Genomic DNA, 16,058 nt, shown 5'->3' with positions numbered 1-16,058 from the left:
AGCTTAAACTGGTAAACATCTGGGATATTTGTGGCCAACTAGTGGGAACCATGGGAGTTAATCTGCAAGAGTTACTTTCCTTTGTGTCTATGATCCATAGCTGGAAACCTGTTTTTTTGTCTTTCAGGGAGGGCTTTATTTGGTGGTAGCAGAGAGTAATAACCTAGTGTTAATGTGATTGGGTAATTAGTGAAAAAACTGATTAAAGAAAGTTACCCAATTTATAGGTTAGATACTTTATCACAAATTCCTTTTAATAATACCAATGCATCATATAAAAATTGATATGTTGTATAGGTGACCATTTGTGTCTAAATTGTGATTTCACTGATTCACTTATCATTAGAGACTCTTGTATCTTTCTGATCTTATTATAATATGAGATTGTTTTGATAATGCATATTGGTTATTATGTTATATCAGTAATTTAATTGTTGATAATTATATCATCTGCTACTTTCAAAATATTTTGTGCCTGAAGAGGCATACAGTACATGTGAAACTAGTCACTCATATTTATTGGTGTTTGTGTTGTTCTTTATTTCTAATTACATATACATGTGTGTGTGTGTGTATATGTGTATGTATGTATATATATATATATATATATATATATATATATATATATATATATATATATATATATATATAGATATATAGATATATATATATATATAATCAGTGACTGGCATATGCTCCTAACAACTGGATATCAATCATAGGATATTTCAAATATCATTATCTCAAACGGTCTTTGATTTATTTATTGATGAAAATACTAAATAAACATCTTAATGAAGTTAATTCAGAGGTCAGTAGGTCAGGTTTACATATTGTTTTATTGTTGTATAATCAAAAATGTGTTGCCAACTTGAGCATAACTCAAAGGTGATTTGATCTTGTTTGCATATTCTGTTAGAAATTTTTTTGAGATTTCACTGACTAATATTGTGGGATCATTTTTCCCAATAGCTTAAATGATCCAAGATAAAAGAAGTGTGAAAGCTTATCCACAGGATTTATTAATAAGAAACTATAACTGAACAATTAGCGGTCTGTACTATAGACAATACATTAGTTCTACACACAACATGATTTTTAACTATATTGTGTTGCATTGTATGTGCAAGAACAAAATGTAAAGCCTGTGCCCAGACTGAAAGAAGACGATACAAACTTCAGCAACTAACCTTTTTTATCATACCTCATGACTGATTTGGTGACCTGATCAAATCTTAACTTTACCATCTAAATTTACCAGAAATGCCCATAAATTTGGTTTTTCATATTTTCAAGGTAGTCATCTTGCCAGTTAAAATGTAATTTTTAAAAACAGTAGACTGGAATAAAAAAGACTGTTGTTGGGTGAAATTTATTAGTAAAGCTTCCTGAAAGAATTTTTTTGTTTTTATGAATGATTAGAGAGAAAACCAATACAGGTATTTAAAGGAAGCCTTAAAATCATAAGCTTTGTGTATTATTACACTTTACATTACTTTTATCATTGTCTGTTTATTGCAGGGCCACATCTAATGATGAGATGTGTAACTTCTACATTATGTACTACACTAAATCAAGTAAAGAGGCCAAGTATGGAACATGTGCTGGCAACAGAGAGCCTCTAGTTTTCTCTGGAATCCCTGCAGATTCTGATGTACCTCTTCCTCCAAATCCAGCACTAGATGCTGCCGCTAAGGCACACAAGCATCATGTCATGAATGCCAATGAGGGTGGGGAAGAGGAAGAAAAGAAACTGCAATTAAGCATTGTTGGGAATGTTGTCACCACAACTGCCCAGGCTCCCAGTGTAACAGGTAAAAGTGACTCTAGAAGGGGAAAATTTAGGGGTAGATCCCATCCCTTTGAAATGTCTTATTATAATCCGTTTCTTCTCTCTGACTATATCAATCCAGACTATGCATATCATGATTATTATGATGACTCATTGTCCAGAAATGGTGACAAGCATCCTACCAACTCAGATGATTATGATAGCTATGCTGGAACAGTAGGACGCTTCTCTGAAAATCCAAGTGAAAAGAGAATGCCTTCGAAAAACAGGAATAGAAATAGAAATAAAGTATTTGAATACGCGAATAAACATCGTGTAGAAGAAAATGGCACTGATGTAAAGGATAATACTGTTAACAATGACCACAGTGATATGGGAGGTAACTCTGTGCCTGCAGTTCCTACTATTGCTGGTCTAGTGCTAACTGAACCAAGAAAATCTACCTCAGTTCAGGCCACAGACTGTAAGTTGGCATGATGTAGATGTTGTTTGGTGTTGATCTCCCAACTTCACTTTAACAAGCCCTCATTTGTAGACATCCCGGAACTGCTACAGAAGTAACAAAAATGGCTTTATTTGTGGATAAAGATGGTACCCACTGATGTCATTGTCATTCTTGTTCTCTTTTCTCAGCTGGGACAAAAGATCAGCCCAGTATGTTCTCAAGTTTATTAGGTCAGTCAGATGGTACAGTATATTTGGAGATAAAAATCTACATACCTTTGTTCACTGAATTGCAAGTTTTTCTTTGGCTTTAATTTTCAGATTGTTTTCATGTATCTGTTGTTATAATCCCAAATTTATTTTTGTTAGCAGTGCTGCGAGCATAGCTGATTAAACAAATTATTAACAATGTATCATTTGAAAATCTTTGTCAGAAGTAATTAAAATATGTAATTGTTGATGCCAGTGATAGTGTGGGAGTTGTGAGGTCACTGTAGAGTGGATTTTATTGCAGGAAGTGTTGTCATTCAGTCGGTTGGAAAGTGTGTAAAAGTGACTGGCATATTAGTCATTTCTCTCCTACATGTGTGTCAGAAAGGTCTGCATTTTGCAGACATTTTAGCCAGCTTACTCTATATTTCAAATTTTGTTTGCATTTCTTTTATCTAAAGTCACTCTGCCAGTGAATGACCTAGCTTGCTTTATCTCTTGTGGACTACATACACTGTGTTGTATATGATTATTCTTAGTTAAATGGCTGCTACAAATAAACTTGTTAAAGTGAAGTTGCAAAAATTGGATATGTGATGAAAATATGAACTTATTGAGTGATATGTGCATTTTATTTTGGCTCTGATTTTGCTGCTTTTGCTAAAGTTATGATGTTTTTACCCAAGCATTTTTTTTGCTAATGTGCTGCTGTGTTAGATCCAGCCTTAGTTATAGTACCCTTCAGTTATTGTTATTGAATTTTACAGGCATGGATCATTCAGAAGAGCTGATTAATAATTTGGAATCATTCACTTGTCTAGCCACACTTTTCCGGATAGATCTTAATAAGTTGTATTTGTCAGTGTCTGTTCATCCATCCATTCAATCATCTATTTCTATCTTCCATGTAACTAAACTCAATCTACACTAATTGAAGGAGGGTGATTTTATTTGTTATATTGATTAACTAGGTTGAATAGATGGCAATGAAGATTTAAAGTCCTGGATTCAGCTTTGAATGGAAGATTGAGGTCAGGTCAAAGATTACATTTTCACCAAAGATGTGGATTCTTGTACCCTGAACTTCATTTACACGTGTGTGTGTGTGTGTGTGTATGTGTGTGTGTGTGTGTGTGTGTGTGTGTGTGTGTGTCTCTGTGTGTGTGTGTGTGTGTGTGCGTGCGTGCGTGCGTGCGTGCGTGCATGCGTGCTCGCAAAATAGTCATATTTTTGTAATAGTGTTTAATTAAAGCGAAAAGATGACAAGAAGGTTTCAGATCCTGCATACAGTCCTTGGGATGGTGGGGATAATGATGAATGGGGGCAGGTGACAAAAATAAAAAGTGTGGATATTTTCAATGGTTTCATTCTCTCCCTATCCATTTGGTTCATCCATTCAAAGATTCATTTATTCATTAATTCATCTTGTGTGACCTGACATGACAGGGATTCATGAAAGCACCAGCAACTTCTACACCAACTCTAAGCAATACAATAAAAACCTGTTATCTCGGATGATTAACTGACAGAGAAACTGTGTAAACAAGACCCAGTCACTTTTGAATTAAGCTTAGTCCATGATACCTTTAATGATTTTCCAACAAAGAAAAAAATTGAGTGGAAACATATGACACAGTTTACAAAAGTTGGTGAAATATCCCTTATAAAATCCAGATTACTGAAGATTACTGTAAGATTCAGATGGATTACATTTGTGGATTACATGTGTTCTGTTGCTTCAGAAGTTATGCCATTTCCATGCACTGTTATATCTAGTATTTTAGATTCACAGAAACATGTCATTCCACCATACGATGAAAATGAATATAGGAATCTTAAGAAACATGTGTTTGCTTTTCATCATCTTTTTAACTGAAACAAGAATTACACCAAATGTCCAGACAGTAATAAGTGGTGATGTGTGTCAGACAGTAGTAAGTGGTGATGTGTGTCAGACAGTAATAAGCGGTGATGTGTGTCAGACGGTAATAAGCGGTGATGTGTGTCAGACAGTAATAAGTGGTGATGTGTGTCAGTAATAAGTGGTGATGTGTGTCAGACAGTAATAAGTGGTGATGTGTGTCAGACAGTAATAAGTGGTGATGTGTGTCAGACAGTAATAAGTGATGTGTATCAGACAGTAATAAGTGGTGATGTGTATCAGACAGTAATAAATGGTGATGTGTGTCAGACAGTAATAAGTGGTGATGTTTGTCTGGTCAGATATGTCTCCATCAGAGGCACAACACACAAATCTTTTGGTATCCTGAGAGGGCGACCATTTGCAACACCATTTCCGTCAGCTCTTGTATAATCTACTCCTGGTAATTAAAATGCTTAACCATCATGTTTGTACACAAATGTCAGACCAGAAACATATGTATATGCAATGTTAGTGAGAAATTCATTATAAATAGCTATTTTCATATTTTCTTGCCGTGATTGGATAGACTGGGTTGCATCAATTTCTTATGTGTTTTTCCCAATTTATTTTTCTCGCAGTCCGGTGGACTAACTAGAAGCAAAATTCCCTTTGTTCCCCAAACATTTTACTAGCCATAGTGACCATGCTTGTATAAATATTGAACCCAGTAGTTACTTAGACTCTCCCATTTTGTATTTATGGCAAAACTTAAGCATGATTTTATACATGTTGTGCGTTGGAGTAGATAACTATGTAATAGATTGCCCTTCTTGGTTTCTGTATTAGAGATCTCATCATGTGACATGCAGTAGCATTTTATTTACAATTTGATAAACCCTTAGTGAAACTTCTTTCTTTATCAATATTTTGTTCTTATGTTAAATACAATTCCTAAATGTGCTTGAAAGTGATATTCATTTAATTATGAAAAATTTCTAACATGGTAAATATCTAAAGTAATATTTATTTAATTATAAGAAATCTCTTACATTATAAATATCTTGGGTGATAATTGTTTATTTGTCCGAAATCTCTAGTATGGGAAATATCTCAAGTTATATTCCTATAATTATGAGTAATCTCACAAATATCTATAGTGATATTCCTTTAATTATGTGAAATTTCTGTCTGATATGGTAAATATCTCGAGTAATATTCCTTTAATTATGAGAAATTTCTTTTGAACATGGCAAAAATCACAGGTGATATTACTTTAACTGTGGGATGTCTCTATCTAGGATGGTAATATCTCAAGTGATTTTTAATTATGAATGATCTCTATCTAGCATGGTAAATATATAGCATGGGAACTATCTCAAGTGATATTCCTTTAATAATCACCAATATGCTTAATATTAAGCTACTGTTAATTTGTAATACCATAATAATAATAGAAATCTTGATTGATCAGGCAGGTAAAATGCTTGAAAATTTGGGTATCAGACATACAAAATCTTTTTAACAAATTATTTTTGGTTAATATCACGAACACAGTCTATTTATCTCAAGCTTCTTTGCATGTGAATGCAGAAACATTTACCAGGTCTCACTTGGTGCTAGAATTATCCAAGCATTCATCCAGTTTTACCCAGGAAAGTACTGATGCATACAGTTTCTTAGTGTACTAGAAGAGGGCTACAGTTGGGAATTTTCTCTTTTGGATCTTACCCCTAATCAGCTTCAGTTATTACTTATTGTTGACTCGTATTTTGGGATTTTTATTCTCTATTTCATCTAAATTTGTTTATTTCAAACAATACAAGTTTGATTAATTGCTACATCATGTATTTCTGCATATTTGTAATTTGGTTCCCATCATCATTATTTATACAACCTCCAAAATATATTGTACATTGATATCAGCAACTTCGTGGTAAAACCTGCAGACAGCAGCACAAACCTGTGAAAGTTCAATTGCAGTGCATGTTTTTTTATTGAATTGCCATCTAAAATTGTTTATAACCCAGTTTTGGCAGTCACTGGCACCAAGATAGCCTACCATGTTGATTGTTCATATACAAAATGTGTTGATATATATGTTCATTTCTATTAGAGATTCCTATTTGTGGTCAGCATATGTGACTGGTAACTGTTTGGGTTGATGTATAAAATATAAAATACATAAATAAATGACTTCATAAAATTAAGTCTACACACACACACACACACACATATATATATATATATATATATATATATATATATATATATATATATATATATATATATATATATATATATATATATATATATGCACCTGTATATATTTTTTTATGTATGTAACAGATGCAGATATTGGGCTGAAGTTTGTGTCAGCCATGCCTCAATCCAGCTCAATGACCTTTGGTCAGGTGGGAGGGTTAGCCACAGACAGCCAGGGAAACATCTACGTTTTTCACAGAGCCGATCGGGTCTGGAATTCATTGTAAGAATGAAATAGAGATTAGAACCTAAGACAAAGTTAATAACATTTGCATAAAGTGAATAATGTATTCATTTTTGTATACATTTCTAGTTTACAAATACAGATCAAAATATGTCTAGTCTATCCAGTTAGCACATCCAGTCATAATTTGTTTAGCTTTTGTTCACTCAGTAATGTGCACATATTTCAGATGGTCACGTAGCTGTTAATAAAAAATGTCATTCACAATAAAATAATGTATTATTATTTATTTTCTTTAATTCATTACATTGAGTTTATAGTTGCAGTGCAAGCATTTGAGTTTTGAATATTTACAAAAAACATAAAAGCTTTGTAATGAATTTAGTTTTGCAGTACTTGCATGACAGAGTTGCAAGGTTGATTTGCACCTAGGTTTAAATTACTCATTTCATGCAATTTCGCTCTATTGTCATATACTTGTTTCTGTCAGTGTTGTTAATTCTTGAGGAAATCATCTAAATTTGCAGATCTTTTAGTTATGACAACACATTCAGTGAGCAGGATAAACCTATCCAGATGGACACCATCGCAGTGCTAGGTGCAGATGAGAGTATTAAAAGACAGTTTGGTAAAGGGAGGTAAGTTTTGCAATTTGACAGTCTTGTTTTGGGTATAAAAACATTTATAATATACTCAAGAGTTTCATCAACACAGAGCACATCAATTCTAATTTTGTTCTGCAATAACTTGGATACAACAGAAATTAACTGTTGGGTATTATTGAATTTTCTGGGAAAACTTTCTTTGACATGAAATGACTGCAAATACAAATGAAAAACTAGCCGAGTCAGCTTCATCAACTTTTATAGAAGCCTGCAAAGCTGAACTCAAATAGGTATGTTAGTTTTGGTTATTAGCTTTCATGCCACTGTTTATGATGATGATTATTGTTATTATTATTATTATTATTATTACAATATACATAACATTCTGTATTGATCAGGTGTTTTAAAGAAATAATCAGGGATAATCATGATAATTTTCTTGCAATTACAAATGACCTAAAGGTGAATTATTGGAGAGATACTCTGGTTTGCCAATTGTAATGGGTTTTTAATGGTTTCTCTGAACCATGAATGTTAAGACTTGATGAATATTGAGTCACATGCAATGCAGAAGTTGCCACCCTACCCCATGTTCTTACTGATATGATTCTAGTATTGTACAAAGATCAGTTATTTGTTAGTTCAGCTTGATTACTTTCAGAAAATATTATGTTTTGCATGTGATTTCTTTTTTTTTAAAACAAAAATAAAGAAATAATTTTATATTGTTCCAGTCTATATGTATGTATACCATATACAGTTATCACTAACTGTCTGTTCACTCATTGCCTAATTCTATGTTTTATGAGGTCATTAAGCAGGAACCACACTAGCTAGGTTTGTAGAGTATTGGACTTACAATCCAAGGATCACAACATGCCCAGGCCAGCCTGAGTTATTTGCATCATTGTTTCCTTAGGAAGGGCACTCTGTTCCCTTTCCTCTGCATGATATAGCCAAATAATGAGTTGCAAAGTATTGTTAAAGCAACAACAGAAAAAAACTAACATGAATAGCAAGAAAACAAAAAGTACTATTATTATAGAAAATGAATGAATTTACTGTGATTTGGTATAAGAAAAATGACATTTTGATTCTTTTCACATTGGTACATTATTCTTTGTAGTTCTCTCTGATTTAAGGTTTAACCACAGTTGTGATTGCAAAGAATGAATAATCTACATAAAGCGTTGATAAATGTAAACATATTTTCTTATAATTACAGGTAGCAGACTTTCCTATTAAAGTTGTAATCATCCTGAAGGCAGATTTCTTTTTATCCACACATTTTTAATATAAAGGAACAATGTGACTGAAATATATGAAGCAAAAGTACTGATTAAACCATATGTATATACACTAATTATAGCACAGTACAGAAGTTCACACTTACTGATTTCAGATAAAAGCACTCATTAAATATTGTTAACAATCATGTATCCAGGTACACACAAATGTTTGTCACGTAAATAATCTTTCAAAATTGCAGAAATACACAAGTTAGCTTTCTCCATGCAATGAATAATTAGGTCTGGTTTCTAAAACGTTTTTTCATGAGCTGCAGTTATCCATTTTTTTGTACATTGACTTTAGTGCTGATATCTCAAAGGCCATTGATGTTTATTGCTCTTCACCAGTGACGTATTCCTTTTTCCCTTATGATCTCTGTGATTTGTTTTGCATATCAGTAATGACTTCCATTCTTCTTTATAGTGTTTGTTTATGTACAAATTTGATGGTTGGAATTTGCCTGTACATAAGGCATGCACAAACAAAAGAATGAATCTATTGTCTTTCTGATTAGTTTGCATATTCACACTTTAATGACCTTGTACACATCATAGAGTTGCATTTAGCAAAGGCCAAAGGTCATGTGTTTAGTTCACATATGAAATGTTGACATTTTCCATGTAACCTTTGAATTTGACCACCTTTAATCCACTGTGTTAGTGCTATGATCATTGGAATGTAATCGCGATGCAACTTTCTGGACAGTAAAAGATCATATAAATGTGCTTCATCAACCACTTGGTCAGGTGTTGTTGCTGTGTCAGCTCCAATCGACGCGCATCACTTGAAAGAAGAAAACACTACTTGATTGATATTTGTAGTTGCTGGAATGTACTCTTTTTAGTGGTTGTATTATTTCAACCATTCAAGTAACCACACTTTGATATCTGTTCTTTCTTTTCCTTTCGTTATTTTGGGTATTTGCAGAGGTTAATCCAGGAAATAAAATACCTACCGATATGCAATTTTTACACAGGTAAATCCATACATTTAAATTCAAACAGAAACATCTTTTTTTTACATATCCGCAAAAATTTATATCCGTGAAAATAATGGAATTCAGTGCTGATTTTGAACTTAATTGATCACTGGTGTCGATTGTTTCTATTATGAGTTAATGTTGCATGTAAGTTATTAAAACTGCAAATAGATTATTCAGGCTAAGTCTGGAGTTTGTCCAAATATGGTGCAACTGGAATACCTCTTAACCTAAGTATTCTCCTCTCCTGTCCACTCTGGTTACAAATTTGTTGTGTCTTACCTATCTTGTATAAATTGTGATAGTGAATATGTTGGTTTAGTGACAAATTATGGCTTCATCTTTATGCCCTCACTGCAGGTGGCATCATGAGTTGATGGTGTCCATCTTTTTATCTATTCGTTTATGTACCTTTATTAATTGACTAACTTATTGCACACAAACAAGCACTCAGCTCAGTCAAATAAAGTTTGCTTGGCATGTTTCTGTGCATATATAAATGATTTGTTGTGATTCTTGAAGCAAATTTCAAGTTTTTAATCAACTTGCTCTTCATACTTCTAAAAGAAATCATAATCTTACAATGGTTAAATTGTTACATTTATGTCTACAGTAAATGATGTTGAGAGCTGGTGTTTTTCGGAATAAATAGAAAAAATATGGTCAGAATGTGGTTATAAATTGCTACATTGTGGCTAGTTACAAATTTACCTAACTTTAAAGCCTGCTTAACCGCAAGCAGCATAAACCCAAATTAGCTATGGCATTATGCCACTGTCAGGTCAGTGGCTGTTTCGTTTTTGTTTTTTTGGTTTAAAGGCAATATTCAGCACATGATAGGCTGTACATGGCAGTCAGCATGTTTGGTGGAGAAAGAACCTGGGAAGAACCACCAACCCAGTGGGCAAGCTTTCTAACATACCCACATTGGCTGAGCCCAAGACTCCAACAAAACCACATAGACAGAGGTGAGATGTGAGTGATCTGTAAAGACAAGCACCTTAGTTCACTCGGTCACCCAAGGTTCTGTACCATCAAGTCAAAGGTTATATCATTGTTTTAAAATCATTTACATCATTAATTCAAACTTTGTCATAATTTTCAATGTTTTGGAAACCAGCTTTGTCTCTTAAGCAAACATCAAACAAATTCAAGTTGAAATATTAAGTAATGTTTTACCCATACTAAAAAAAAACAGATGATTGAATAAATAACTCTGTCAGGCTATGAAACCACTTAGTAAGATTATAGTCCATTTATATGCATTATACTCTAATTATTCTCAAATTATAAGCCATTTTATATTTTGTAACATTGCATATATGTGCATATTTTATTTCATGGATTATTCTTCTGAACAGAAGCCAGACATCAGCAGATAACCAAATCTGAAGGTTTTTGTTTCTGAGGGATCACTTTATTCTTGCCACTCTGTCATCTTATCTAAACAGTTTCTATATTTATGAAATAGTGTGTGGAGAGGGTCAAAATAAATTCAGTACATACTACATTAAGGATCAAACTTCATGTTCTTACATAAGGGCCATTCAGCTTTTAGGACTCGGGCCAATCAATCCTATTTACCAGCACCATTGTTTGCACTCAGTGGGCACTACCGCTCTGGTGGCCTTGTGGTTAGAGCATCTTCCTTGGATGCAGGAGGTTGTGGGTTTGAACCCTGTCCCAGTCATGCCAAAGACTTAAAAAATGGTACTAACAGCTGCCTCGCTAGGCACTCAGCATTAAGAGGGTAGTGTTAGGATTGGTTGGCCTGCTGTCAGGATAATATGACCGGGTGGGAGATTGTGCTACATGTCTGTGGCATGATGCCCCAGAACAAGACATCATGAACTGCCACACTGCAACATCGTGGTGATATGCCTGATTTTTTTTAATGCTATGTTAAAAATCCTGATCATACACACACACACACAAACACACACTCAGTGAGCACATGTGCAAAAAGGATATTGATCTTACTGTTAAAGATAAATCAATTGGAAATGTATGCTTAACATAACTGGAACACTGTGCACACTTACAAATAAATATAAATGTAAACAAACAAAAATAAAGCTAACACAGTATCTGCAATCAGTATTTTATATTTGTTAAAGAAAACACCAAAACATTATCATGTATTTTTTTAATTTGCATGCAAGAATTTAATGCAACCTAGTTTACCTATTCCACTTCCAAGTGACATGGAACTTACTGTGCACACCAGTACACAGTTGAGATATTAAGTTTTCAGATAAGGTATTGGGGACCAAGTAGAAATTTTACTGGCACAGATATTATCCATAGTGCAAAATAGGTTAAGCGTTTAATGTCCAAAATACTGGACAATGGTAATATACAGAATAGACTCAGTCCTGCGGGCGCATAAGTAGCGCCAATCTGATTTCTTGCTGTTTATCATTTGACACTAGTATATATATATGGCACATTTTGCATGGTATTTGCAGGTTCTATATGCCACATGGTATATCATTAGACAAGGAAGGAAATATCTGGCTGACTGATGTTGCACTTCACCAGGTATGTTCATACAGAACCACTTGTCAATTGACATTCATTTTGATGTTTCATGTGCCCATGTAATATTTTTATTTATGACACATATATAATGTATTGATACCACACAAGACCTAAGAGTATGTCTTTTATTTCCTGATGTCAATTTACCACTAATCTTTACCCCATCATATTTTAAAGCATGGACATATGTATATACATGTATGTATATGTATGTATATTCATTCATCCATTTCTTTATCCATCCTATATGTTGGGTATTTTCATTCTGTTCAAGAACCTTAGACTTAAAGATTGATTTCATTAAAGGACTTTCCATCAAAAGAGTCTTGTTTGTGTTGGATTTTTACATTTTGCCATTAAAAAATGCCAGAGACCTCTCTGATGACCTAGTAGTTAGAGTATCCATCTTGGAAGCGGGAGGTCATGGGTTTGAACCATGTCCAAGTCATACCAAAGACTTACAAAAATAGTACTAACAGCTGCCTCTCTAGGCATTCAGCATTAAGAGGTTAGTGTAAGGACTGTCAGGCCTGGTGTCAAGATAATGTGACTGGGTGGGACATCATGCTACATGTCTGCGGCATGATGCCCCAGTGCTAGACATCACTATAAACTCCCACAGTGCAGACATCATAGCAATATGACTGAAAAATTGTTAAAGCTACCTTAAAAATCCTAATCACACACACACACAAAATGCCAGAGGGATATCCCTGTTGAACCTTTATGTTCATGCATCAGCTTTTTGTGTCTGATAAATATTCAAGAACTGCATGTATTTTAACAAAATTACTTTTGAGTCCAACTGCAAACAATGCAGACCCTGATCTATCATTACAAAATGTTCTGGCAGACCAGATTTTGTATTGTTTGTTCTGCTGATACTCCTAACAAGCTGCATAGACCCAGATCTGTCAGCACATTATATAATGACATATCTGGGTCTGTACAGTTTGCAGTTAGGATATCTAAGACAACAAAAGTTAAATTTAGTTTCCTCCTCTTTTTATCAGAATTTGTTTTTCATTTGATCTCTAATAGATTTAAAGTTTTTGTTTAATTTCAAATGAAATATTAATCAGTTTGTCATATTGACTGATCATCTATATCCACTGCACACATTTCTAGTTGGTTATAGCTTTTATTGCACAGAACATTTGTTCATTATGTTAAATGATAAATAATATCCCAAAATATGTTAAATATGACATTTTGAAAACTTTCAGAATAAATATTTCTGCCCTATTCATAAAAAATGATTAATTATTCAATGACTATTGTCTATTTTTGTTAAAAAGGAAAACTTAAGAAGATTCATATTTTGTGAAATAGTTATTTACTCCCACTTATGTTTTTATCTTTCTTTTCTCAGAAGTATATTTAAGATGTCATGTCTGTTGGATTGATTGTATTTGTGGTATTTTCATGATAAATGTAATAAACTTGAATGCATAGCCATTATAATGTCATATAATCCTGAATTCTGATTACTCTTGTTAGAATTTTGTTCCTGAAATTAACACTGCAGTCATATGTTTGTGAAATATAAAATAAAAAGGTTCATAGGTGATATACCAGGTTAATAAATGCACCAGAAAATTATTTTCGTTTCTGGATTTGCTGCTGCTTTACTGTTAGAGCTATCTTTCTATGCTTAACTGATTGTCTCACAAACTGATTATTTATTTAAAACATTTTTTTAATTCAGAAAACTTCACTTTTGAATTTTATTCCACTCTACTGTTTTTAAAGCTTATTATTAATTGACAACAAGCTGACTTGCTACCTTGAAAATAGATACGACTTAATTGCTGGGCATTTCCAGCAGAGAATTTAGATGGTGAATTTTTATTTGGCCAGAGCCTCAAATAAATCTTGGAAAATGATAATAAAAATTAGTTCTTAATGCTAGTATATTTTTTTTCTTAATTCAAGTCTAGGCTTTTGATATTCATTCCAATGATATCATTTGCTACAGAATCATGACACAAACCGTGGTGTGAGGGACTGATGTAATGTCTATAGTACAGACCCTGTGGCAATCATTCACTAATGGGACCTTTGAAAAGTTCAGGGATGACCCTCCTTACCTCTTTTGTCTTGTGGTTTTGGGAGGTGGGTTTGGCAATAGAGTATAAATTTATTGGGAAACATGACCAAATCAGCTTAGTTATGGAAACCTCTATTGATTGTCTGTTAATGAAACAATATGTGATCCTGTCAACTTTGAAGTTAGTTTAGTAACATCTTTATTGATTGTCCAACAAAGAAACCATTTGTAAACTTGACCAAGTCACCTTTTTTAATTTACTTTGCTACGGTGTTTATTTGCCAACAGTTTGATCTGGTGATATATGAGATGTCCTATGACTGATGTTGGTTTGCTCATAATATGTGCCAGTCAGACTTATCTGGCAAATGTAGTGATTTCAGGATCTCTGATTCACCATCTTCATGATTGAGATAGGGTTTTCTTTTTCTACCAATGAATTGTTTATTACCTTAAAGGGCCTAGAGGACATTAAGTATTTGAATGAACAAAAAATATTAGGTCACATATACATGATGAATTTTGTTCATTTATTTGTATTTCAACCTTGGAGCAAACTTAATGCATATAGTTTTTAAATTACTTTAGACAAGATAATGTTGTCTCCAGTGATAAAATAGGAAATATCCTCCTCAGTTAAAAATTATACTTAATTGGATATAAATACAGTAGTATTCTTAAAGAGACTTTTCAAAGTTAACATGTACTTCATTTCCAGGTTTTCCGAATCCCCGCAGGAAAAGAGGAACCTGACCTTGTGTTAGGTGAAAAGTTTGTACCGGGTGTGGATGACGTTCATTTTTGTAAGCCGTCTGATGTAGTAGTCATGTCCACAGGAGAGTTCTTCGTATCAGATGGGTAATTTTTAAAACAAATTTTAAGGTGTAAGACATTTTAATCATGCTATCTCTACCATTATATAGTGCAACTTTTCTCAGGAAGCAGCTTATGGAAATGGCCAAATCTTTGTATTAACATGTGACTTGTGGATGGAGGTTCAGCTATTCAAGCTGTGATTGGACAAATATCATGCAGTTATTATTTTTGTTGTCCTTGTTAATATTACTTTAATCAGTTTTATTCTAAACTTGATCCTTCAGATATTCAGAGCTTTTTAAATTCCTTTTTGAAGGAAATTTTCCAAGCACTAGGCATAGTTTCCCGTTCAAAGAATTTGCCATAAAAGTTTATATTTCAGAAATTCTGTCAGAAGAAATGTTTAATTCATAGATATCTTGAAGCTTTTCCTCTTTATTTTCTTTTTCATGTAGTATGTTTTTGTTTATATATGGTACAGAAGCAGCTAGCTCAGCTGCAATGTATGTCGCCGATGAAGTTGACTCTGTCCAAAAGTAAAAGACTGGTCAATTATAGAAAGTGTCAGTGCAGTTATTAACAGGTCTCCCAAGTTTAACTCTTGTCCCGACTGCTCTGATGGCCTAGTGGTTAGAACGTCTGCCTCGGATGCAGGAGGTCATGGATTCGATCCTCAGCTGAGTCATACCAAAGACTTACAAAAATGTTACTAACAGCTGCCTTGCTAGGTGCTCAGTATTAAGAGGTTAGTGTTAGGACTGGTCAGCCTGGTATCAGGATAATGTGACTGGGTGGGACATCATACTACATGTCTGCAGCATGATGCCCTGGTGCCAGACATCACTATAAGCTGCCACACTGCAGACATTGTAGCAATATGACTGAAAAATTGTTAAAGCTACATTAAAAATCCTAATCACACACACACACAGATAATTGGTTTAGCTTACAGAAACATATTGACTGCCTTACAGAAAAGGTCTTGTTGGCATTGGCAGGTTTAAGACTTGATTGAATTGTG

At 33.7% G+C, this 16,058-nt stretch overlaps 1 protein-coding gene across 1 annotated transcript in view; it reads left to right on the top strand.

Moving 5' to 3' along the window:
- Positions 1-16,058, top strand: part of LOC149801393 (peptidyl-glycine alpha-amidating monooxygenase B-like) — a 106,530-nt gene that overhangs the window by 51,929 nt on the left and 38,543 nt on the right. The window contains exons 14-18 of the mRNA XM_089956798.1: positions 1,522-1,814; positions 6,657-6,795; positions 7,284-7,394; positions 12,099-12,171; positions 14,940-15,079. Coding sequence (XP_089812924.1) covers positions 1,522-1,814; positions 6,657-6,795; positions 7,284-7,394; positions 12,099-12,171; positions 14,940-15,079 — 756 coding nt within the window. The remainder of the gene's footprint in view (positions 1-1,521; positions 1,815-6,656; positions 6,796-7,283; positions 7,395-12,098; positions 12,172-14,939; positions 15,080-16,058) is intronic.

Source organism: Sinohyriopsis cumingii, chromosome 4 (genome assembly GCF_028554795.1).
Source record: "Sinohyriopsis cumingii isolate HCF-2022 chromosome 4, ASM2855479v2, whole genome shotgun sequence".
In the NCBI taxonomy this organism is placed as follows: domain Eukaryota; kingdom Metazoa; phylum Mollusca; class Bivalvia; order Unionida; family Unionidae; genus Sinohyriopsis; species Sinohyriopsis cumingii.
This window is presented reverse-complemented; position numbering and strand designations above follow the sequence as displayed.